The sequence below is a fragment of the Ptychodera flava genome, chromosome 6, assembly GCF_041260155.1.
Source record: "Ptychodera flava strain L36383 chromosome 6, AS_Pfla_20210202, whole genome shotgun sequence".
Lineage (NCBI taxonomy): Eukaryota > Metazoa > Hemichordata > Enteropneusta > Ptychoderidae > Ptychodera > Ptychodera flava.
The window spans coordinates 15645554-15669331 of NC_091933.1; the positions used below are offsets into that span (position 1 = coordinate 15645554).

The following is a 23778-nucleotide window of genomic DNA, read 5'->3' on the forward strand; positions in this document are numbered from 1 at the left end:
CATATGTGTTAATAGGTCGTCAAACTTTGAGGCGTCACCGTTGTCCACTATATATGCTATACCGTTCTTCTAAGGCTATGATCTGCAGGTATTGATGTCAAATGACTAGAAAATTCACTTCCTTGATAGAATCATGCAAAATAAATCTTTCATTGCCTAGATATAAATAAAAATATCCTTTACAAAAAAAACTCTTCATTCATGCATGGGCTACCAGACTTTGTCACTGGGCTACCAACTTCAGAACGATGGGACTACCAGGGAAAAAAGTTAATTTCGAGCCCTGCATGTAAACACTGATATTACATCCTACCCTATGTATCAGAATGGTTCGTTCTCACTCGGGTGCTGTGAAGGGGAAACCCCTTCTCTGGTCCACCAATTGTTTTTCTGTTGGTCCTCTAAAGTTCAGTTTTCAACTTGTCATTTAAATTTCTGCAGCAAATAGCGTGAAGTGGTCCGTAGGCTCGTGTAGGAAACTTCGCCGGAAATTACATCCCAATTAACAGACAACCATAAATTGTTTCTCCAAACAAAACACGACAAGTAGTTATGGCCGGTAAATGGCACTTTATCGCGTTCTGAAACGTACCATAGGTTTGTCTACGTGTGGTCAACGCGCGGTTCGTGTTGGGTAAATACTAATTACTATGATAATATGCGAGACCCAAGTTATATTGGACACTTTCACTCTCATCCTTGGAACACGTCGCATTGATTCCGGGAACTTATTGCCCAATTTAGATATGAATTGAAGAACTCCGTACTTGCGACAAAGTCTCAAAGTCCACGGTGATTGTTTTTAAGTTGTCCCACGCAATGACACAGACCAGTACAGACAGATGACCCATGTTGCTACAATTGTTGGGTCTAAAAAGCCTACCGTGACAAAAGAGTTTGCTTGATCAGTTTCTGAAAGACTTGCGCTGACATTATTTTCAATGGAGGACAGGGATAGGCAAACATTGAACAGCCACCGAGTTGAGCTCACCGACACCATAGAACCAAGGTACTTGGTACCTTATCTACAACAAAATGACATTCTGCATCAGGAAATGGCCGAACAAATTCTCGCTGGGAGAACCAGGTACGATCAAGCCCGCAGTCTCATCGACACACTGCCAACGCGAGGACCTAATGCGTTCAGCGTATTTCTCGAAGCTCTGGGGACGCATTATCAATGGTTAAAAGAAAAGCTAATATTGGCATCTGACGGAGAGACCACGATGCCTATTTCGAGTACAGGTGGGTGAAATCAAATTTTAGCTTCTGGGTCGAATTGAGAACTTTCAAGAAATCGTTGGAGATGTGCATAAACAGAAAATCATGTACATGCAATGGTATCTATTGCTGTAAAATCTTCTTTCAATAAGATGATCGATCATGTATTATTTCAAAAATGTGGTCATATCCTTGTCTGGTGATATTTACAGCTGTAACGGCAAAACTTACAAAAGTTATTACTGATACCAGATATGTTAAAGTCAAAGGTACGTCGCATGCACCAGTAAGCTTGATCTCAACGTTCCTGTCTTCGACAAAGAATGGTAACAATTACCATATAGTTCCAGACAGTTTACCGACGGAAGTGGAGGGGTGGGATTTGGGTCAATAATCTTGGGTAGATGACGTATTACCTGGTCATGAGGACGATAATGGACATTTATTGGCCCTAGCTAGGAGCTGTGCGTTACCAGGACTACATAGCTATTCCCCAAGGTCGTATGATGTGTTTCTGTAACACACGGCAATAGGGCTGTATAACAGGCGCCATAAGCTTAGCCCTGATAAAGACCAGGTTGTGTTTTGTAGCACACCACATACTTTAATGCTGATTTTATTGTTTTATGTGCTTAAATGTATTCTTGCATTACAAGTAACATCACGAAATTTACAATTTTATTTTTGCAAGAGACTATTTCCTTTGGGGTGGGGGTTACTCTTTGACGTCATATTTGTTGAGTATTGTTGAGTTGGCACTGGACGTCAGGGTCTCTATCGAAGACTGATATACAAACGCTGGACGCTTGACGTATACAAGTTTGGTGAAGGAACGTATTGGTCGTGAACTTGCATTTGGAAAATTAAAGGTGATGCCGGGCCTAACCTTAGAAATTACTATGTAATTTTGTTTTACAAGTAAAAGAATGGACCCTAATGGCCATATATACATTCTTTGTAATCCTTGTACTGACAGAGTGATCCAAATAGTCGCGGGTGGGCGTTGGGATTTTTTCAGTTTTATATGCTCATTGGCCAGAGCAAGGTTGACTCCAGGCAGAAGAGAATGAAAACAACTTGATGAAAAATGGATTGCCGTTAGATGGTTTTGATGATATTTGAAATCAAAACAAAATATCGAATGATCCTTTGAAAACTTGGAATACACGCTTCGTAAAATAATCGGTGTCACCCAATTACACAGGATTTTATTACTTTAATACTTTATCGTTCAACAATGTTGCAACACACTGGGGAATACTATATTATTTAACAGCACAAAGGGGATTGGGATGGGGTGGGGTTATGCAAAATTTACAAGTGAAATTCAAAATCACATTGGTAAAGTCATACGTGCTACTTGTTGGGAGAGGGAGTAAGGTATTAAAATATATTTTACAAAAGTGGATAGTTTATCTTTCTGAGAAAAGATGAGAATGAACGTCTTTTCATTCAAATCGCCCAAATTCGAGAAAAACTATTTAAAGCTATTGAAACGGCTCTATTGCAATGCATGACCAATATCAACGTGTGAAACTTTCAACTCTCAGACCAACCACAAAAGGGGCCAGAGTTCAACTTTTATAAATACACAGGAAGGTTTTGTATAATTTTCAAAGCAATACAAAATAAGCTTTTGGGTGCAATATTGAAATATCGTAAGTTAGTGGGAACAATTTTGTAATACAACGTGAAAAAACAAAACAGAATCGTCGATGGAGTGAGATATCATGAAAGTGTTTCATATTTGTCATACAGATACAGGTCGAATTTCACAGGGTGCTGAATCAGCTGGCAGTGAAACGGTACCCTGTGAAGGGGACAGCATGCCTGCAAAAGGTATCCAGGAGACCGCTCAGGGTGACAGTAGCCAGCCTACTGCAGTCGGAGCTGAAGCCAATCCCCTGGATGAACAAACACGCCGATTTGAAGACATGCATCTCACGTCAAACATAATCACTGAAAAGGAGTTGCTGACAGTGGCAGAAAAGATGAGCAGTGAGTGGGAAGATGTTGCCATAAAACTGGGATTTGAGAAGAAAGACATTTTCCGATTCAAGAAAGAAAATGACACTGTTAATCAGCAAATACTCCACATGTTGGTTAAATGGAAAAGACAGCTGGGAAGACAGGCTACTGTTGAAAAACTTTGTCATGACCTTGAAAATGCGGGTGTAGATATTGCAATATATGATCATTTGATCACTGAATGAAATGTTGCAGCAGACAGATTTCCGCTGTGATAATGAAGATGGCATTTATAGAATGCTGTTTAAAGCTAAAATGATCATTTGCTTGGATGTAGAAATCCTGCTTAGTCGGAACTTTGATTCGAGACATCTGTATGCTTTAAACTGTGGTGACTCTATTGGGGCATGAGAATTTCACAGACAAGCCTGTGATAGCAGTGTATCAATAAGGAACATGGGCAGGGGGAGGGCTCAGGAATAGAGATAATGGACAGAGGGTGCCATGAACACATTGCTGGTAGTGCGGGTACCTTCAGCATAAATGAAGACCAGGGGTGGGTGGACAACCAACAACTGCCACCGGCATCTGTAGGAGTGCATCATGTGGAGTAGATTCTGAGAAACAAGAGCACTGTAGCATACCCTGGTGTAGGTTTATCAGCATGGTTTAAACAAGTCATTCGAAAATATTCAGGTCTGGTAATGATGCTTTGAATACTGCACCTACCATGAGCTCATGTCTAGGTTGTGTCTATATGAATTCATTTAACTTTTTGCCAAGAAGTTCCCTATTCCTTGAAGAAGTCTCACATGATTACAGTTAGAGATATGTTGAATACCAGTGAAATTATGTGATCTAGGTATTCTAAAGTTAAAAAAAAAACACTTTTCTAAAAGTTTAAGGTACAAAATGAGGATCACTGACAGATTTAAACTCATCAGTTTGACCTCTGTGAGGCAAGGTTGTCATATATTTCACTTATTCAGTAACTGAAATGAATTAAGATGAAAAGGGGCAGCTGTAATGTTAAGATAAGTTCTTTTCATGTTGTATGATACGTAACGAAGGCATAGCTATCACTAGCTGTCATGGCTAATATAAGCATGTGACGATACTTGTATCATGCGATGTACAGTGCTGACTTTAATTGGAAAGACCAACAGTTCCATTTCTTGAAAGCTTATCTGTGAATTTGAAAAGAAAAATCAGGTATTTTCATAAAAGTGTCCTTTTTTTTGTTTTCCTTCCAAAAATTTCATCTTCTACAGAATTAAGGGCAACTGAAAAACTGGCTTGATGCCAAAATAGTTGAGCAATTTCAGATGGAATCATGTGAATATTTGTCATTTGATGAAAATCAGGGACTTTCCATGTCAATTACTCAGAACCTTGCACAGTCTGTACTTTCTGTGAATTCTCATGAATAACAATGGTGCAACATAATACACACTATACAAGTATGAATCACTAAAGATAACTACAATGCATATCAAAAACAGCTAGCATTATTCCACCAAGATCAAGTTGTCCTAGAATAATGAAATCATGCAATAAACATATTTTATAAATTAACATCAACATTTTTTATTTGTCAAATCCTGACAAAAACTGTTATCTGTTTACTCATAAAGTATAAAAATATTTAAACAGTATTTTTGCATCAAATTCATTTGCATTAAAGTGCATTGTACATACATCTGCTGCAAATGTAGTATTACCAGATGAAGATTTTTTCTGTGCTCTATAGTGTGAGCAACTTTCATAGAAGAAACTTTTCAAGTTGAGTAAAAGGAAAGAATAGTGGATAGATTTTGATTTTACATTGCTACATGTCCATCTAAGCCCTATAGATTGATCTGATGTTATGGTCATGATCCAATTATGGCTTCACAATTAACAACTTTTAATATATATATATATATATATATATATATATATATATATATATTAATATATATATATATATATATATATATATATATATATATATATATAAAGTTGGAGGATGAGGTATGTCAAAGTGTCAATATTTGTGTCTCTATATATATGTAGAATAGATTGTCACTTCTTGTGGATTGTGTCACCTCTTGTGGACTGTCACCTGTTGTTGACTGTATCGACTCACTTATTTGATGTTGTCATCTCTTGTGGATCTCACTTATTGTTGACTGTCACCTGTTGTTGACTGTGTCACCTGTTGTGGACTGTCAATTATTGTTGATTGTAACACACCTCATCCGCAGTCTGTATTCTAATTCGCCAGTTGATAGTCACGTGGGATGCATTCTTTTTGTGCTGATTCACGTAAACGACGTCATCAGGCATCATTTGTTGGAACTGTTGCCTGCCAGGCATCAGTTCCGAAAAATGATGCCCGCTGACGTCAAAAACGACATTGACGCGTGCGCGGACCGTCACCCGGAATGTAAACAAAGATGTCGTCTGCGGCCGATCGAAACGATAGTCGAGATTTTTTTGGTTTATCCTACTTTCTGAAGAAGAATTGAATGCTTTGGTTTCCAACAAGGACTCGAAACGGACGAAAACTGAAAGGTGCATTGAACGTTTTGCAGAAGTATTGCGATCCTGTTGGGAAAAACGTTTTCTTACTGAACCACTCCAACATATTACATCGTAGGCCTACATGAGACAAGTTTTGTGTATAGTACGTTCTTATGCATGGCTACGGATGAGATGTGTTACAAAACACATATCTTGGCCATGAGGGCAACAGCATACGTCTTTAACCCCTCGGGCCTGTGAGTCACCCCAAAAACAGACTGTTTCCCTCGGCCTACGGCCTCGGGAAACAGTCTGTTTTTGGGGTGACTCAGTCCCTCGGGGTACAGACGTATGCTGTTGCCCTCATGGCCAGTCAATATGTGATATACTGTGTCCCCTGTTGTTGACTGTGTCCCCTGTTGTTGACTGTGTCACCTGTTGTTGACGGCTGTGTTACCTCTTATTGATGTCACCTCTTGTGGATCAAGTCACCTCTTGAGAACTGTTACCTGTTGCTGACTGTGCCACCTCTTGTTGATTGTGTCACTTCCTGAGGAGTATCACCTCATGTCGCCCATATCATCATTCATTTACTGCCTCACCTTTTGTATGGCAGATATTTCAAATGACAGAATCTTGTCCTAGAAAAGATTAGAAAAAAGAATAGGCTCTTAAAGTAGCAAGATACATGAACCAAGCAACAATGTTCACACTCTTTGCAATATGTGTAGTACGTTATTTAGCAAGACTGAATAACGCTGGATCTTGCAAAAGCCACATTGCAATTCGATATTATCTCATAGCATGTTTTTTTTTTATTCATTTGTGAGAAAAGTACCCTTGGACAATTAAACAGACAACTTGACCAATCATTCGCTAGGTGTACGGACTATACTTGTAAACAACTCAATAGCCTGAACACTCAGCAACATCTACACAAGTTAGGAAATATGGTTCCATAAACCCAGCGTTGATGTTATTCTGAGCACTGTTTCTGTACACGAAATGTGGTTGCATAAACCCAGCGTTGATGTTATTCTGAGCACTGTTCCCGTACACAACACAACTTTCTAACAATACAAATATACACAAGCACTTTGAGTTCCCCCTTTGCTCAAAACTCATATGTCATGATCTAAACTATTTCAATCAGTACCAGAAAAACAATTCTGACAAAAATTATCAAATAATTTGATAAAGTCTAAGCATTAGAAACAATGGTAAGTTGATAATTATCAAATCATATGATACCTAATTTGATATCATTCAAAAATGCAAATTCTGCTCTTTTCTTGTGAGCAAATATCAAAACAAATGGGTAGTCTTGAGTTTGAAATACCAAGATTTGATATAAGCAACAACTTTACTAGGGCTGACAATAATGGATCAAATGAAGTATTGGAATGCAACAGAGTATGTCAATTTTGAAGGTAAATTTTTATAATGGCTGAACTTTGTATAACCAGCAGCCAATGGCATAATGAATCTAATGTGCATTTTGTAGATGACTATCAAACTGTGTAACCAGCATGGCTGAAATTATTTACTGTTCGATTTACTTTCGATGATTCTCAACTCCATATCACAGTAACGAGCTAAGCTGAAATGCCAACTTTTCCCACCTTTGACAGAAATCCTTCAGAACATTGACTAATTGCACTTGGGTGTGGGGATTTGTCCTGAGCCACTTCTGGATCATTGCTGGGTGTCTCGGATCACCTTCCAACCAAATGGACCCGCCTGGTAGCAATAGATGTCTGGCCATGTTCAGGATTCTCAGAGTTACATCCATACCTTCAACACCACCTTTCAGAGCTTTGGGATCTTCATACCTGTTACAATTTTGAGATGACAACACACACAATTCTCCTTGTGAATATCCAACTGTAAAATGAACAATTGGCAGAGATGAAGAAATGCCTCACAAGATAGTACAGATACGCTATCCTACTAGTCAGGAAGCTGCAACTTTCTGTAGCATATACTACAGAAATTATCACAATTCGCCATTTAGATGGTTGGAATGCTTTAAAAGCTACTTGAAGTTGCTGAAAGTCTACTTGAAACTGAAACAATTAGCTGTGCTTTATGCCAGGCAGAGACTGGTAATATGGCTCGCGTGTTCTGTATACCAATTGTGGTCAATTGTGATTTAAGTGACATGGGTGCTATTTAATATGCTCTTGATCTGATATTTCTATTCCCATTTTTTTAACGTGAATGTACAATTAATATACAATGTACCCACTTTAAAGAAGTGATTTTATGACAGATGCTAGTCTCAGACAAGCAGAAAATCACTGACAGATGTCATGATTTCAAGTGAGCCAACTGAACTGTGAATGGAGATAATTTCTGTAGGACATCCTACATCCATAATTTCTGTAGGACATCCTAAATCCATAATTTCTGTAGGACATCCTACATCCATAATTTCTGTAGGACACATTAGAAACCACTGACATTCTCATGAATTCCAAACTCTGTAATTTCAGCAAAAATTATTTTCATTGAACAATCGCTAACTCTTGGTAAAAGTTTGCAATAAAATGTTGAAAACAAAAAAGTGAAGTGACTGTGTTTAAAAACGGATTACCTGAGTTGATTTTATAATAATGGAAGTGAAAACCTTTTACTGGGTATATTAGTTACAGAGTTTCAGGTTAGAAAATTGATGTTGAGCTTCACTGTTTCAAAAATTCCAAACCTTAGATTTCATTGTTAGTCTATTCTTTATCATTTGTAATACACCATGTAAATTTATAGTTTACTGATCTTTTGACAGTCCTTGACCTTCGAACTTTTACTTCTGCTGTCAAATCAAGGACGAATATTCTTATTTACTTCATCTTTGTGGAAGTAACGTACCTCAGCAACTGTCAAACCTTGGACAGTAGAGCAACAGACAAATGATTCAGTGGTATTATTAGAATACATAATGATTGTCCAACCTAGTGATTTCTGGTGCCAGGTCAGGCATGTCCTCCTGGAAGATGTATGGTGGATTGCTGACGATGATGTCATATTTACCCATGATGCAATCTGGCAGTCTTGGTGAATCACTGAGTTCGCACCGATGGGTTTGAATTCTGTCTGAGAGACAAAGTCTGACAAAAATAGACACAGATTACACAATGATTGTGAATTTGAATTTCAATTATTGTCAATGTCAAAGTGAAGCTTTTACAATGTTTGAAAAATTTGTTCCTCAACATGCACACAGGAAAATGGAGGTGGTATCAGTTTTTAAAAAGCTGAATGAAGATTTCCTTATCAAAAACAACAAAAAATTCTCAAATTAAAATATTGTTCATTTCACAATTATTTCAACATGTATCCCCAGTACGTGGTAAGACCTATTGAGAGCTGAATACTGTCATAAATTCCAAAGCAATCTGGCAAAGAAATTCTGAGAATTTTTTTTTTCACCGAAATGGTAAAAATGAGAGAAATTGAAGAATGCGCTAGGAAATTAAGAACTTAGTGACTTTCACCTAAGGCAACCATAAAATTACATATCATGGCAATCTGACAATCTTGTTCCTGAGTTTTGATGCATTTTTACATTTATTTAGTTCATGGGCACATTTTTTGAAACGAACATCTATTTGAGCAAAATCCATTGACCATAATCTCATTTAAATTCTACATGACACATCTTCATACAATATGCTGGGTTGATACACATTACAGTCAATTCTTTAGCTCATAAAGTTGACATACATACATATATATATACATACATACATACATACATACAAACACACAGACAACAGAGATTGACTGACTCCCATAAGCTCAGACTGGTGTATGTATGTTTCCCAAATGAGAGCTAAACAGCAAACTGTATAATTATTCATTCTGGTCTCATTACAAGGAAGTGGTGTCTTACCTTTTGGCATTGTGTCTGGTGAGATTGATAGCATCAACACTTTGGTCTATTGCAACACCAGTGCTCTGATTGGGGAAGGTGACAGTATGATTTCATCAGAATAAAATGTGAATATCACATACATAATAAATCTTTAAATTGAGCATACCAGACCTAACCTAACCTAACCACTTCCTTGTGTTTGAAGAGTTAAATTGGTGCACTGCAAAGACAAAGCAACAAACCAACTCATTTTGTCATGATTGCCAGTTCATATAGAAATATTGGAGTGACAATTCTAACAAGAAAAATCAGATTTCCAGTACACTATGAAATTTTGCTTTCTACATGTAATTGAATTTTGATAATGTGCAAATACCTGACAAAAGTATCAAGAGCTTGTCATGTAAAGAGTGTTTCATAGGAATCACAGAGGTTTGTTTTAATCTTTTATGAATTCACCAACCTGTTGAAGTTCATGAAGAATTGAGAGTGATATGGCACCACTACCACATCCAATTTCCAAGAAGTGTAAATTTGGTTTCTTCCTGTGAAAATGGAGAACTAGTCCAACTAGTTCCTGAACAGGAAGCGAGTAAAAGAGAATCATTAAGGTACGGAATGTGAACTTAGTCACGAAAAATCTTTTGGGTAAATTGCTGAACTTCATGAACGTATTTATTTCGGTAACTAAAATTTAAAAGATAACTTGTCCATGACTTTCTTGCTACATGAGTGATGATATAAAATCATTATAAAAACACTGAATGTTCACTTGTTCTTTGTTTAGTATTATTTTCACAGCTAACAGAAAACAAGTTCTGCCATCACTGTGGCTTGTGTACTCTTGGAAAGCGATGAGATTTGAATTTTCACAGCATACTCATTTAAACTGTAGAAATAACCTTATCATTATGAAAACAAATCAGTGCACAGAGTTCTGCATTTGTGGATGATTTACTAGTCATGTTGCCATGGAAATGATTTGCATTTCCTGGTTTATACATTAAGAATAAAACAAATAAAATATGACAATGTCATATGTCCATTAATGAACATTCTGTATCAACACAAAAATCTCATTCCTATTATTATAAGTGGCATGTCATGTCCACCTGACCCTTGACCTTTTCCCATCTCATTGATGGTCTTCTGTTTATCTCACCTCAGTTTCTTGTCTTGGTATAAAAACAGGTTGTTTCATACTAAGAGTCAGGAATCGGAAGTCCCATTCACCAAGGACGTACTGGATCGGCATCCTACATTGAACAGATCAGAATCATTGGTACTGTTAACTATTAGAGAAAGCAACTGAGTTCGGTGAATTGACGGTGTATCTTTTATGTTTGTTGACACATTTTTAGAGAGCTTACCAAAATATTTTATTGTCATAATTGCATAGTAATATACTTCCCATACTTTGTGGCCTGACCTAAGCTTACTACATGCCAATCTTTGATAAAGCAGCCTTTTCCTTCTACTGAAATGCAACATCTTGCAAATTACATCTGGTAATATCTGTAATTTTAAAAGCATCAGATCACTGATACTAAAACACTGGGACTGATCCAACTGTATCATCTTACTGCTTCTTATGCACCAATAAGTTGTGTTTGTCTTTTCTCAGTTTCATGAGGTAAGTTTTTATCGTTGACTTATAAAATATCAAAACATGTAAAGTGTAGATTTTAGCAACACAGTCAGGAATAACCTACTGACGAATACCATAGCAACCCGGTAACCAATGAACAAATCAATTGCTGTTAGAACCCTTGCCCAGACTGTCAAGTACACTCCATCACAACAATGGTACAAAAGCGGAACATTGCGCTGCAAAGCATTTGACAGCAAACACAGATCTCACCTCTGTAACCTCTTCTGACAAAGTCCATTTATTCTGTCAGTTTGCTTTTCGTCTAATCTTGTCATTAAGTCTGTAGCATACATGGCTCTCATCTGAATACATGATAAGACAATCTCTTAGTTGGGAAACATGAACTAAACAATGTACAAAGATAAAGAGATAAATTATCAAACCACATCCTGGTATAGTTAGTATTATTTTTAGATTAGATATTAGTAATGTTCAAGGTAAAAATATGCCTATAGGAGATATTTTTGGAATTTCACACTTTTACAATACTTTCTGGTCTACAACCTGTGTGGACTCATTTTAAAAGTCTAAGGAGTACATGAAGGTGTCACCATCTTGGTTTTTTTGAAAAAACTAAAATTGTGTTTTTCTCCATGTAGCTAACACAGGGCACACCAACTATTTGGATTTCAAATATCAGTTAATTTCAGTGAACTTGTTTCTCTACTGCCTAATCTTTGAGATAAAGGTTGATAGCTATCAGTCTTTTTTCAAAAAATTCAACCAGTGATTGTGTACATTGTGCTTTGACCTCGGCTGACCTCTTATATTGGTAGTCATGGTGACAACTAAACACTACTGACCTCAGGTGTGTCAAGAAATGCCCTCTTAAAGCCCAGTACATGGCCAATAATGTATCCAGCTGACAAGTCTGGCTCTGGTATTTTCTCCTCTTTGAACTTTCTGGTCCACTGATGTAATGCATCTCTTACAGTATGGGTCTGTCCAACAGATCCACACTCTTCCGCTTTCCTTTCTGTGGGACAATGGCTTGAGTAAAAACAACTCCGCAAACCCTGCCATGTCACTTGCTGATACTGGCAGTTTGCAGCTCTATACAACGCCTTGGAATAATGATTCAGATATTTTAGCCATCTGATCCGAGATGGATATGTCATGATTCCAATTCAATGATACTTTAATCTCTGCTACTGTCCATGTCACTGCCCTTCCCTGATTGACAAGAAAGAGGAAACAAAATGAAAAACTGTAAATCGAATTTTGACTCTTCATGAGGAAGTACTCATGGATCTATGATGATGTCTTTACCCAGACATATAAAAATTGTTAATCTAAACCTGCGTGAAAACAGAGAGTTCTGATGCTGGTAGGTGGCGGTACTTCAGCTATATGCTTAAAGGGCAGTGGTCGTCGCGCTGCGCATGCGTGATTTTTTTGTTGATAAACATAATTTTTTGTAACATAAGTCTTCTCAACTTTCAATAGGAGTGAGATGGGAGCAGTCCCCCACTTTGTTAAGGCCTTTGTAAGACTCAACATCATGCAATAGTAAAATATTGAGATCTGAAACGAACTTCAGTGGTGTATTTCTATCTATAAACTCATGTAGAGCTACGAACATTGGGACACTACACAAAGCACATTATGTCGCTGAGTTTACTGCATGCAGACACAGTGAACAAAAAGGTTTGATCGCGCGCGATCACGCTGGCTATACACAATGCTATGGTACAGTACAGTGAAAATACATAACTAAAATGATCAACATTGCCTATATATGTAGCCCAGCAACAAGCACAATGCCTAACACAAAAGTTACACTCAAGACCATGATCGGCAAGCCAGAGCAGGAAACGGGAGATGTTGTTGGGAGACGGTCACCGTGTTGACGTACACGCATATAGAGAATCCGGTCCCACAACGTACCGGCCCGCGACGACTTGGCCCACAACCAACTGTTGATCACCATGTCTTACTTCTCCTAGTATTACGTGGTAAGAAATAGTAAAATGGCAGGAAACAATAGACAAAACGAGCGGGTTTTCGCGGCATTTGGCAGGAAAATTGCACGGCTACACCGTGCATAGACGTATCGAGAGATCCTGTGCCCCGGTCCTGTGCACGGTCATGGCAGTGATCCAACCGCTTGCTTGTGCAGCCTACCGGTGCTGGGCAAACTTCGTTGTTGTACCTCCTGATTGCTGGGTAGGTCTGAATCTTCTTTAAGTGAGATAACCCCCACATAACAAGAAGACCTATGAAAGTTCCTTCGCTTGACTTGATACCTGTACTCGGAATTCTCGTTTGCACCCCAAAACGGGGTAAACTTTGTAGTTGAGTTGGATTCTCCACAGCCGAGTGTAGCGCGCCATATACCCGGTTTGACACGGACGTTCATACAGACCACGGAACGGAACAGATGCAGAGATGCTTCTTGCTGCAGCGGGCTTTGCTCTGTAGATTTCTGTAGTTTGGGTTGTTGTCTTTGTACACCTGTCGGGCCTCTTGAAATGAAAGCTCTCGTCCTTGCTAGCGATGTCGAAAACTAGAGCCCGGTCGTTGATAGTCTGTTTGCGTATACATGCGTACGTCTAGCTCTATGGCTCGAGCGATAACAGTAGCCGAGCCCCATTCAACTGATTCAAGAAAATCATGAGCAAATGTTATCTCAATCCAGCGAGCAATTATTGTTCAATATTCAGCAGATATTTAACTTAGATTAATTGACCTTTTATTGCGTGTTACATTTGGTTAGTTGGTATGCTTGTGACAGATCAGCCGCCATTTTAACAAGCGGCAATATCGCAAACATTACAATCAACCCGTAACATGTGCGGCGTTCTTGGATTTGTTTACAACAGAGGGGGACCCCCTCAGGAGGATGCGCAGCGCAACGACCACTGCGCTTTAACCCATTTCCTGCCAAGTTCATATTTCACCATCAGGTCAAGTTTGTTACAGTACAACTAGTAAAGCACAATATGTACCACTTGGTGCATTTTAACCAAAAAATTGAACATTTGTAGGCCCTGAAATCATAGATACTGTAATCATGATTTTGTATGGAATAAAGCTGGTGGAACAGACCAAACTAAACGGGTGGAAATACGTATGGTTTCGACTCAATACTGCTTTTCACAGAGTTGGCTGATGGGGAAGTGATACTGTCTGGCAGGTACAGAGTTAAAATTCACTTACTTCTGAATTAACTCTGTTTTGTTTAACCCTTTTCCTGCCAAGTCGGTGAAAATCCGCTTGAAATTCGTGTAGCTAGAATCTGAGCAGCCACGGCCGTTATCCTGCCAAGGCGGTGGAAATCGGGCTACTTTTTGGTACCCCCTTTCCTGCCTAGTCGACGGAACTACGTGTAGCAAACCCTTGCTCGTGCTAGGGGTCGTTCGAGGACAGGTTTTGGGCGAGGAACGGCGTTTGCTCTCGAAATGGGTTCACAGAGAGTCCAACGACAGGGAAAGGTGCGGAAGCTACCCAGCCAGTCCCCCACCCGGTGGGGGACTGGTTTTTTTGGGGGGACGTAGCGTACTTGGCAGGTTAGCACGTTGACGTATTCTAGCGGAGTTTGGGGTAACTTGGCTCTGAGGCACTACATAGATTGCGGCCGAAATTGACCGTCTCGGCAACGCTAATCTGTAAGGCAACCGCCTAAGACCGCCTCAGCTGGCGGTGCATTTTTTGCCAATGGTGCGAGACGAAAATCACGGACTTGGTCCTGATTGACGGGAAGTGCGGACGGATTTGACGGACTCGGCTTTCTGTAAGGCAACCGCCTAAGCCCGCCTCAGCTGGCGGTGCAATTTTTTGCCAATGGTGCGAGACGAAAATCACGGACTTGGTCCTGATTGACGGGAAGTGCGGACGGATTTGACGGACTCGGCTTGATTAGTCCCTGACATGGAACTGATCCGAACGGACTTGAGCGACATTTGTGAAGGGTAACCACCGCTTTTAACCGACTTGTTACCTTCTCGAAAAGACTACCCACTCAGATGTCGGACGTTGTCGGCTGCACTTGGCTCTAGACGTTCAAGCCATGCAACGAAACACACCGCCTCAGCCTTGCCATTCAGGAACATGGCCTCAAAATTTGATACCATTGTTCACCGACTTGGCGGCTGCGGTTAGGTGCGTGAACCGTTGTTCACCGACTTGTTACGCCTATGTTGTCCCTGTGAAGTTCGGCTAACGGCCGAGTCTAACGGGAGTTGGCAGACCTGTGTTTGGTTATACCGTAGTATGACCGACTCAGGTAGAGGTACCTGTCAGTATATCCGAGTTTTACGCACTCGGGCGTCAATGACGGGTCGTCATCACCGCTGATGACGTAGACGTGCTGGCCACGTTATTTGAAGGAGCCATGTTTGCCCAACGGACGAGGCCGAGACAGCCGTTGACAATTTTGGCATCCTTCATCTTTGACCGCCTTAGTTGGGTAAGCCGCTCGGCAGGCGACGGTTATGACCTAAACAAGCCGCTGAAGCACTGTTCGTTGCCGTACAAGAACGAGACGGCCAGTCCATTACTGCTTAATGGGCGATCTGTCGGGTTGGCTTGTCACCGACTTGGATGACAATACGCCCTGCGCAGGCGTACTTAGAAGGGACATGAGGTTAAAGATACGGGTTTCCCACCCGTACTAAACATGGGCTTGGGCCAACGTCCTTGGGTGGCAGGTGCGCATGCCACGTACCCAGCTGGACGGAATGTCAAGTTGAGATGCTAATGACATTGACTATGTTATGCTAAGTGCTCGAGGGATTTGCATCGCAAATGAGTATTATTAGCATATCAAATGGTGCGGACAGGCAATTTACATGACGGGTAGGAATGTCAGCGCCGGTTGGTGGACTGATTGCCGTAGGTCCATTATAATAACAGGCGGATGCATATATTAACACCCCTGCGTCCAATCATGTCCAGGGCTTTGTTTCCCTGTGGCTTTAAAAGGAGGGACCTGCTAGTCTGTCGACACTGTTCCAGATATGAGCTTGACGGACCGCAAAAGTTTTCTGAAGGCGAGCAGACGACTGAAGCTCAAAGATGCAGAGTCTCCGGGCGGTAGTGGTAGCGATCGTTGTGATGTCCCTAGTAAACGTTCTAAGAAGTCGGGCAAGAAACGCTCCCGTAAGGCGAAGCCATCTCCGGCTGAAAAACCCAGTGGTAAGCGTAAATGTAAGAGCGATCGTTCTGCCGATGAGGATGATGACGGGTCACCGGTCGCCAGTGGTTCTCACCCGGCTGCTCCGGGAGAGACTACTTCACCTGCAGAGACTACATCTGCTCTTGTGGAGATACTTCACCTGCACAAACTACGTCTGCTGCTGCTAGTGAGACAGTGAGTAACGAGACGGCTGATGCCATTGGTTCTCCCCCGGCTGCTCCGGGAGAGACACCACCTGTTGCTACTATGAGCCCTCATCCTGCGTCAGGAGAGGTTCCTGTGCCCAGTGCGAAAGAGCTTGAGTCCTCGTCATCAGCAGAGGCTGCCGAGCCCGCTCCTGCCATAGTTTCGTGTGCTGCGATGTCCCCGCCGAAAAAGATAGTGCGGAGGGTTCGTTATCAGGATAGCCCACCTGATTTTGAGCCAGATATGATCCTTGATGCCGCTACGGGCGAGTTCAGGCCCAGACGCCCAGACGACGGTGATATCACCGCTGAGTCCGACTCGGAGGTTGACGAGGATGCGGCAGAGGACGATGACTTTTATGACAGGCAGTATGTAGGTGAGGCAAGCTCTGACAACGATGATGACGTTGCTGCTGTGTTGGCGGAGGACGACACCCCTCCTGTCTGGCGTATGTCGGAGACTACCGATGCTAATATATTTGAGGAGACCGATTTTGACCATGAGAGAGGACCGACTTTCACCTTGCCCAGCCACTCCCGTGAGCTCGATTACTTTTTAAGTTTATTCCAGCTACACTGATCAGATTGGCCAAGGAGGAGACTAATAAATACGCCAAATTCCACCAGCGATATATCGCTAGGAAAATAGATAAATACTGGCGTAACGCTGACTACCGAGAGGTGCAGGCGTTCATTGGCGTCTTAGTCTGTATGGGTGTCGACCGTAAATCATCAGTGGAGGATTATTGGTCTAGCGATCCCTTTCTGAGAAACCAGGGTATTTCTACTGTGATTACCCGCAGTCGCTTTCAGCAGCTTATGCGATACTTTCATCTGGCAGACCCAGAGAACGATCCACGTCGTGATCCTGATGAGGCACGCCGCCGACGTCGGTGTCAGGAGGATCCCCTGTATAAAATCAATCCATGGATGGAGCCCATAGTTGACCGGTGCGTAAATAATTATAAGATGGGTAGAGAGATCTCCATCGACGAGGGCATGGTGCGATTTAAGGGCCGTTCTAAATTTAAGCAGAGATTACCGCATAAGCCTGATCGAGACGGTTTCAAGATATGGCAGCTGTGCGACTCCACCACTGCATACATCGCTAACTTTGCACCGTACCTAGGTGTGAAATTTCGGGATCGGACTGATGGGAGACGGCAGGAGCGAGGTGTGGTGAAAAGAATTACGATGGAGCTGGTCCAGCCATTCTGTGGATATAATCACAGCCTATTCTGTGATAGCCTGTTTAGCACGGTCGTTACTGCTAGAGAGCTGATGGAGACCGGGATCTACATGGTCGGGAGTTTTAACCGCCGTAATCGTCGCACCATGCCCCCTCAATTAATTCCGCCGGGTAAGAGGAAGCGCCTTCCTCTGTCTGTTGGGGATATGAAAGCCACGACCAGAACGGACTCTCGTCTTAACATCACTGCTTATCAGGATAGTAACGCTCAGGTGCTGATCTTGAATACGGTCTATCCACCCTTGGAGTGCGTGCCAGTGGGGGAGGGAGACAAGCGGCGACAAGTGCCTCTGTCGCTGTATAATTATCGCCGGTACATGGGAGGCGTCGACCGAGCCAACCAGAAGCGCAAGTACTTTCACACTGGGCGCAAGAACCACAGATGGTGGACATATCTGGCATGTTACCTGATTGATGTTGCCCTGGTAAATGCATATATATGCTTCAAGCATGTACACCCTGATAGTAAGCTGACCCATAAGATGTTTCATCTGCGTGTCGGGAAACAACTCATTGGCGGTTATTGTGGGCGATCGCAGCCCAGTGTGAGAGAGGTCGAGGCCACTGTTTCTCTTGCCTCGTACATCAATCCACAAAATCAGCCGATGCACGTTGTCAGCCGTTTGGAGGGGCGGCAGAAATGCTGTAAAGTATGCAGCAGAGAGGGTAAGACCACTGCGAGCGGACGACTGTCTGAGACGTCCAAAGGATGTAGTCTGTGCGGGGTTCATCTTCACGAGGGCGAGTGGTTTTGCGGCTTTTCATCATCGCATGATGCTACGAGGTAAGAGGAGCATTGGCGTGCAGACCTCTACTCACACAGCCCCGACGACACCCATCAGCAAGAGAACCCGACGTAAATAACGGACAGGGGACAGCTTCGCCTAACAGTGGCTTGACTGTATTCTGAACACGGACCATGATCACATTTTGAGCACGGTTGTGCCGTTTGTTTGTGCTTTACGATCCCGCTGATTGTAAATTGAAACACGGATTAATTTTGTACAATCCCCGATTGTAATCTTTGTAACACGGACCATGCACTCGGACGTCGAGACAGACTCTGAGATTTATTATTCGGCATAATGTAAATTATTCCCGAATAAAATACTATCTATGGATCGCATATTTTCGTTTGTTTTGTTTAGACGGATTATTTTGTACAATTCCCCCTATTATAATTTTTGAAACACGGATCTGCCACCCCGATTGTAATTTTTGAAACACGGACCATGCACTCGGACGTCGAGACAGACTCCGAGATTTATTGTTCGGCATAATGTAAATTATTCCCGAATAAAATACTATCTATGGATCGCATATTTTCGTTTGTTTTGTTTTTACCCCCACTTTCGTTTTTGGCAGATCCGTAAGGACGCTATAGTAATGGATGAACGTGCGTTGTATCACGTGGGAGGGGCACAGCCCAACGGAGGCTGTGCTCGTGCGACGTAGACGTTGTACCAACCATCTGTCGTTGGGGTTAGTGCATAGAGCAGTTGCACTGTCCAGAGCTAAGGTGGTACAAAACTGCACCTTAGTAACAACTGCACAACTAACTGTTAGGAAACGGTAACACTAACGAGCTAAGTGTTCACTGACTGGCCAAACTACGTACACGCCTTCCTTCAATGGCGGAACTATGTCGTTGACACTACGTCAAAGCAGACTGCACTGTGCGACTCTTCCAAGTCGTTCAAAGTACGTGGCAAGTGACACAACCCAGGGGAAACAGGACAGGTTTGAGGGTGCTCCCGCACCCATAGCACTAACCCCTGGGTCTTCTACTAACCCACGAGAGAGGTGACGTTTCCCCGGTGTGGCCGTGCGTGCCGGCGAACGAGCTTTACTTCCGCGAAAGTAAGCTAGAAAAGGGCATAAAAGTGCACGTCCCCCGGGGCAAACAACGCCCGTGACCTCGTCATTTTCTGGACACAACCTCATCAGCGGTTGCCCCTCTATACGGGCATGCAAAAATTTTTGAAGTCTAACACGTATATGGTCGGTAATCGTACCCCGAAAATGCGGTATTTTCCCGCCAAATGCCTGGCAGGAAAGCGTGCAGGAGAGCCTATCTTCTGTAGACACGGAAAAGGGGGCCGGTTTTGACCGACTTGGCAGGATAACGGACAGGGGCGCTCGGCAGGAAAAGGGTTAAAGAATTTTGGTGACTTTTATCAGCATTGCACATATTATAATATGCAGAAGTGCTTGTAATGTGAAACTATTAAACATGTACCGGTATTTTGTAGAAATAGTGCTTCCATATAATTAACAGTTAAAGGAAATGAAACTAGAGCTGTACAGAACTCATTCTCTGCAGTTTTAAGAATCTGACAGCTATAATGTACAGATTTGTAGACTGATTATGAAATACTCTCCTTTTATCAAGTATTTATGTGATGCAGCCATTTTTATTTTCAAATGTATTTCTGTGACTGGCAGCAATTGAGCTATAAAGGCTGGCCAAAACACATCCATTACATCCATTATGTTGTAAATGCAAGTCTGGAATCTACAACCCAAAACACACTTGCAGAGCCCTACATTAACACGATTGAGTCTGGACTTATTAAACATACTCCAAGTCAGTATTATAGCTCAGAGTTACTATACATCACAAATGTATGTGCCAGTGGCTGAACCTGTGATAGGTTTTCAAATGGCTGATTACTAGCTTGGCTACTGAGCCGGGCCATACAGAAATAAATGTGTAACATTTATAGTGTAATGTTAAGAATAACTAAAATTCTAATTAACCTCTCAGATTTGAATATTTATTCTCTCTCAGTTTGTAATACATCCTGCAATGCTTTTTCATTGTTTATTTATTGTTTTAATTTTCTGATTATCAACACACTTGATATACAAGGAACCATGGATAATTAAAAACATTTCCTTTACCTCAATCCATCCCCTTCCCCAAATGAAAGTTTGAAAGCGCACAAATGCAGTGTCAAAATTTTGATTAGTACTTCCCCTTAACACAAATTTCTGACAGAGATAAAGATTGTTCGAAATTTAAACTGCACACTGACAGGTTGTTGAAAACAATGGTGTATAGTTATTGAAAATTTGCATACAATGATTGAAATGGAGCTAAATCCCTCCCCTAACTGCAATGAGTTTTCTTTTTGGTTATCATGAACATTGTAACTATTGCTTAGCTGCCTACCCACCATAATTTGCATACTCTTCTGGTATTTCTGGTATAATGGCCAACAACAGGTGAAGTGGTTTGCAATTAGACAAGAGCTCAGTGCCTGTGCAACACTAGGCCGGGCACTTAGGCATGTAGTTAGGGTCAAGGAGAGACCAGCTTTGATCTTTCTTTCTACCTCAATGCTTAGATCATAGACCCTCGTTTTTCTCGAGGGTTTAGGCTTAGATGTTATACTTGCTGAAAGTCTGTGGACATATGAATATCAAAACAGAGTAAATTGAAGAAATGAACTTCAGCAGACTGTCACGTTAGAGGTGAAGAGATAGCGAAATTGAAGCAATTACTCAAGCAGGCTGTTGCATGGACGGTCGGGTGAATGCGATGGCCCACAGCTAGGCCAGACAGTAGCCCTGCGTACAATGCTGTGTGTTCCAAGCGTTATACGACCTCCAATCACCGTATAATGCCGGGACCACACAGCATCATACGCAGGGCTAGGCCAGACAGTAACTGCTTCCATGGAGCTTGCTTCATGGAGTGTGCTTCCTCCGTGGTGAGCCAGAAGCTTTTAAGGCTGCGTTCACAAAAAAGAGATGGGGGGCTGGAGGAATTCAGGCGGGGATTCAAAAATTTTGGGATAGTGGGGTGGGGGGGGGGGACTTGAGTTTTGCTCTGCCTTTAGGGGGTACCTGAAATTTTTTTGGTTTCTGTACTTACAATTCCAAGGTTTCATGGGTAATTCAATGAAATTTAATACATTTTCAATATCATCCAATTGTTTTAATGTTAGTAATAATTAAACAAGATCTAGAACCATTTTGTTGCATTTCATGACTGTTGTCTCAAAAAAATCTACAAATGTATTAATTTTGTAAACAAGTATGCCTAGTATCAGGGCAGAAGCTGCAACTGTTGATAATTTTTCAGTATTTCTGTGCTGTACACTAAATACAGTTTTTTGCTGTGTCCCTACAGCATGCTGAAACACACAGTATTCAGTTTGTTGACAAAAGCCTACATATAGGAATATTGGGTGATAATTGAATTAGAGTCCAGACTGAAAGTCATTTGCCAATGATAATGCTGGGTACGTATTCACAGGCTGTGTCAGGAAGCTGAATACTGGACAGTTCAACACCCGTAGGAAGTAGAATAAGAATGCAGTTGTATAAACTGAACAAGTTTACTGTCAAAATTGTCAAAGTTAATACAGCTACTGCCCCTGCTACTGCCTATGGGCAGTGTCACTGTCACTGCATACCAGCAGTGACAAGGATAGCTCTGACTATGAAGTACTGAGCTGAAGGAGAGTTCAGGTCATGTGACACTCATGACAGTGAAACATACTTGTACACATGATCAGGCCAAAAAGCAACACATGGAACACCAAGAGACATGAAACTTATCAGGGATTTTTGAATTCTGGCATATGAGAATAACCAAATATTAAAGAAAAAAGATGGGGACACCATGCTTGATTTTCTAAATTTTCATATTCTCATCATAAAATAATTAACACAAAAGTAAAACTTTGTACAGTAAAGACTCCAAATGAAAAAATATGTGACTAAATGGAATTATTTTAACAAATTTACCATTATTACACCAAAAATTTCAGAGATTAAACATTTATTTGATGGAATATTTAAACCTTCAATTATTGTCAAGTTTGTTAAACTTATAATTATAAGTAGCATCTAATTGTAGCCAGGAATTCACAATTTGCACACTCTCTCGTGATCATCATTTTGCGTGCTCTTCAGCAGGTGCCATTTTCACCTGGCCAGATCGAGTTGGATTATTACAGTCGGCTTTGACTGATAAATCCAAAACGTCCACTGATGCGTTTAAAAATGAATCAATTTAAGAATTTGCCTCGTACAAACTGTTAATAACAGGTAGTGTTGAACATCTGCGAGCAGAAATGCCAAATACATGTTTATTTTTTCTTTGCGTGCATCCCTAATAAATATGCAGCTATATGATATTGAGGGGGGATTTGAAATTCTTGATCATATAGACGGGGGGACTTGAAATTTTTTTTAGGATATTGAGGGGGGGAGTGGGTGGGGGTCTGAAAAAAAAAAGATTTCAATCGCGATTCCTTCAGCCTCCCCCCCCCCCCCCCCCCGTTATTTGTGAACGCAGCCTAAGCCTCAATATTAAGGCCAAATATACAAGTTCCTCTACTTGTATAACTAAGATATCTACCCTCACAAGTACGTTGATAGATGAGTTTTACCTGGTTTTACATTTCTTTGGTGTTCATCGAAACTGTGACATGATATTTGTGAGGACTAAAGACCACAAGACCGTACGCACGTTGAGGCCAGCGAACTCGAACTTTGACCTCATCTACAAAACTTCTGGCGTTGGTGGCGTAAGTGGGGCCTCGACCGCGACGTGTGCATGGACAACCGTGCAACGTGGACTTTGGAGAAATGAGAATTAGAGAAATTTGCACATAATCATGCATTATCGGTTTTTGGCAACTGTAGTTGTCACCACATCAGTTTATTCCGAGTTTCTGAATTTTCCTCAATGTAAATGACTTCAATATTTTCACAAGAATTTAATTTTCCTAATGAAAGTAAACTTCTCACACATTTGGATGAGGAAAATACAAACGCTAGATTCAACCATATCGTTAAAGCCTGGCATAACTGTTACGGCATACAAAAATAAAACGATATTCATTATAGGCTTAGACTGCGATATGTATATGTAGAGTCGTTGCATTTTTATTTTCAAGTTCTAACACAACTCACATAAATTTACAAGTATAAATCATAAAGAAAAGCATGTTGTACACAAAAAGTAGAAAA

The 23778-nt window shown here is 41.2% G+C and overlaps 2 protein-coding genes across 2 annotated transcripts; one reads left to right on the forward strand and one right to left on the reverse strand.

Annotated features, from left to right (window-relative positions):
* The first annotated feature begins 403 nt into the window (after positions 1-403).
* Positions 404-4886, forward strand: LOC139134959 (death domain-containing protein CRADD-like). Its single transcript, XM_070702076.1, has 2 exons — positions 404-1245; positions 2980-4886. The coding sequence occupies exons 1-2, from the start codon at positions 942-944 to the stop codon at positions 3432-3434; spliced, it is 759 nt and encodes a 252-aa protein (XP_070558177.1). The 5' UTR covers positions 404-941; the 3' UTR covers positions 3435-4886.
* A 1278-nt stretch (positions 4887-6164) lies between these two features.
* Positions 6165-23305, reverse strand: LOC139134960 (MTRF1L release factor glutamine methyltransferase-like). Its single transcript, XM_070702077.1, has 9 exons — positions 23196-23305; positions 12023-12392; positions 11430-11521; positions 10731-10824; positions 10032-10145; positions 9587-9651; positions 8646-8801; positions 7317-7526; positions 6165-6335 (listed from the first exon to the last, which is right to left on the reverse strand). The coding sequence occupies exons 2-9, from the start codon at positions 12335-12337 to the stop codon at positions 6293-6295; spliced, it is 1089 nt and encodes a 362-aa protein (XP_070558178.1). The 5' UTR covers positions 12338-12392; positions 23196-23305; the 3' UTR covers positions 6165-6292.
* Positions 23306-23778: the final 473 nt, after the last annotated feature.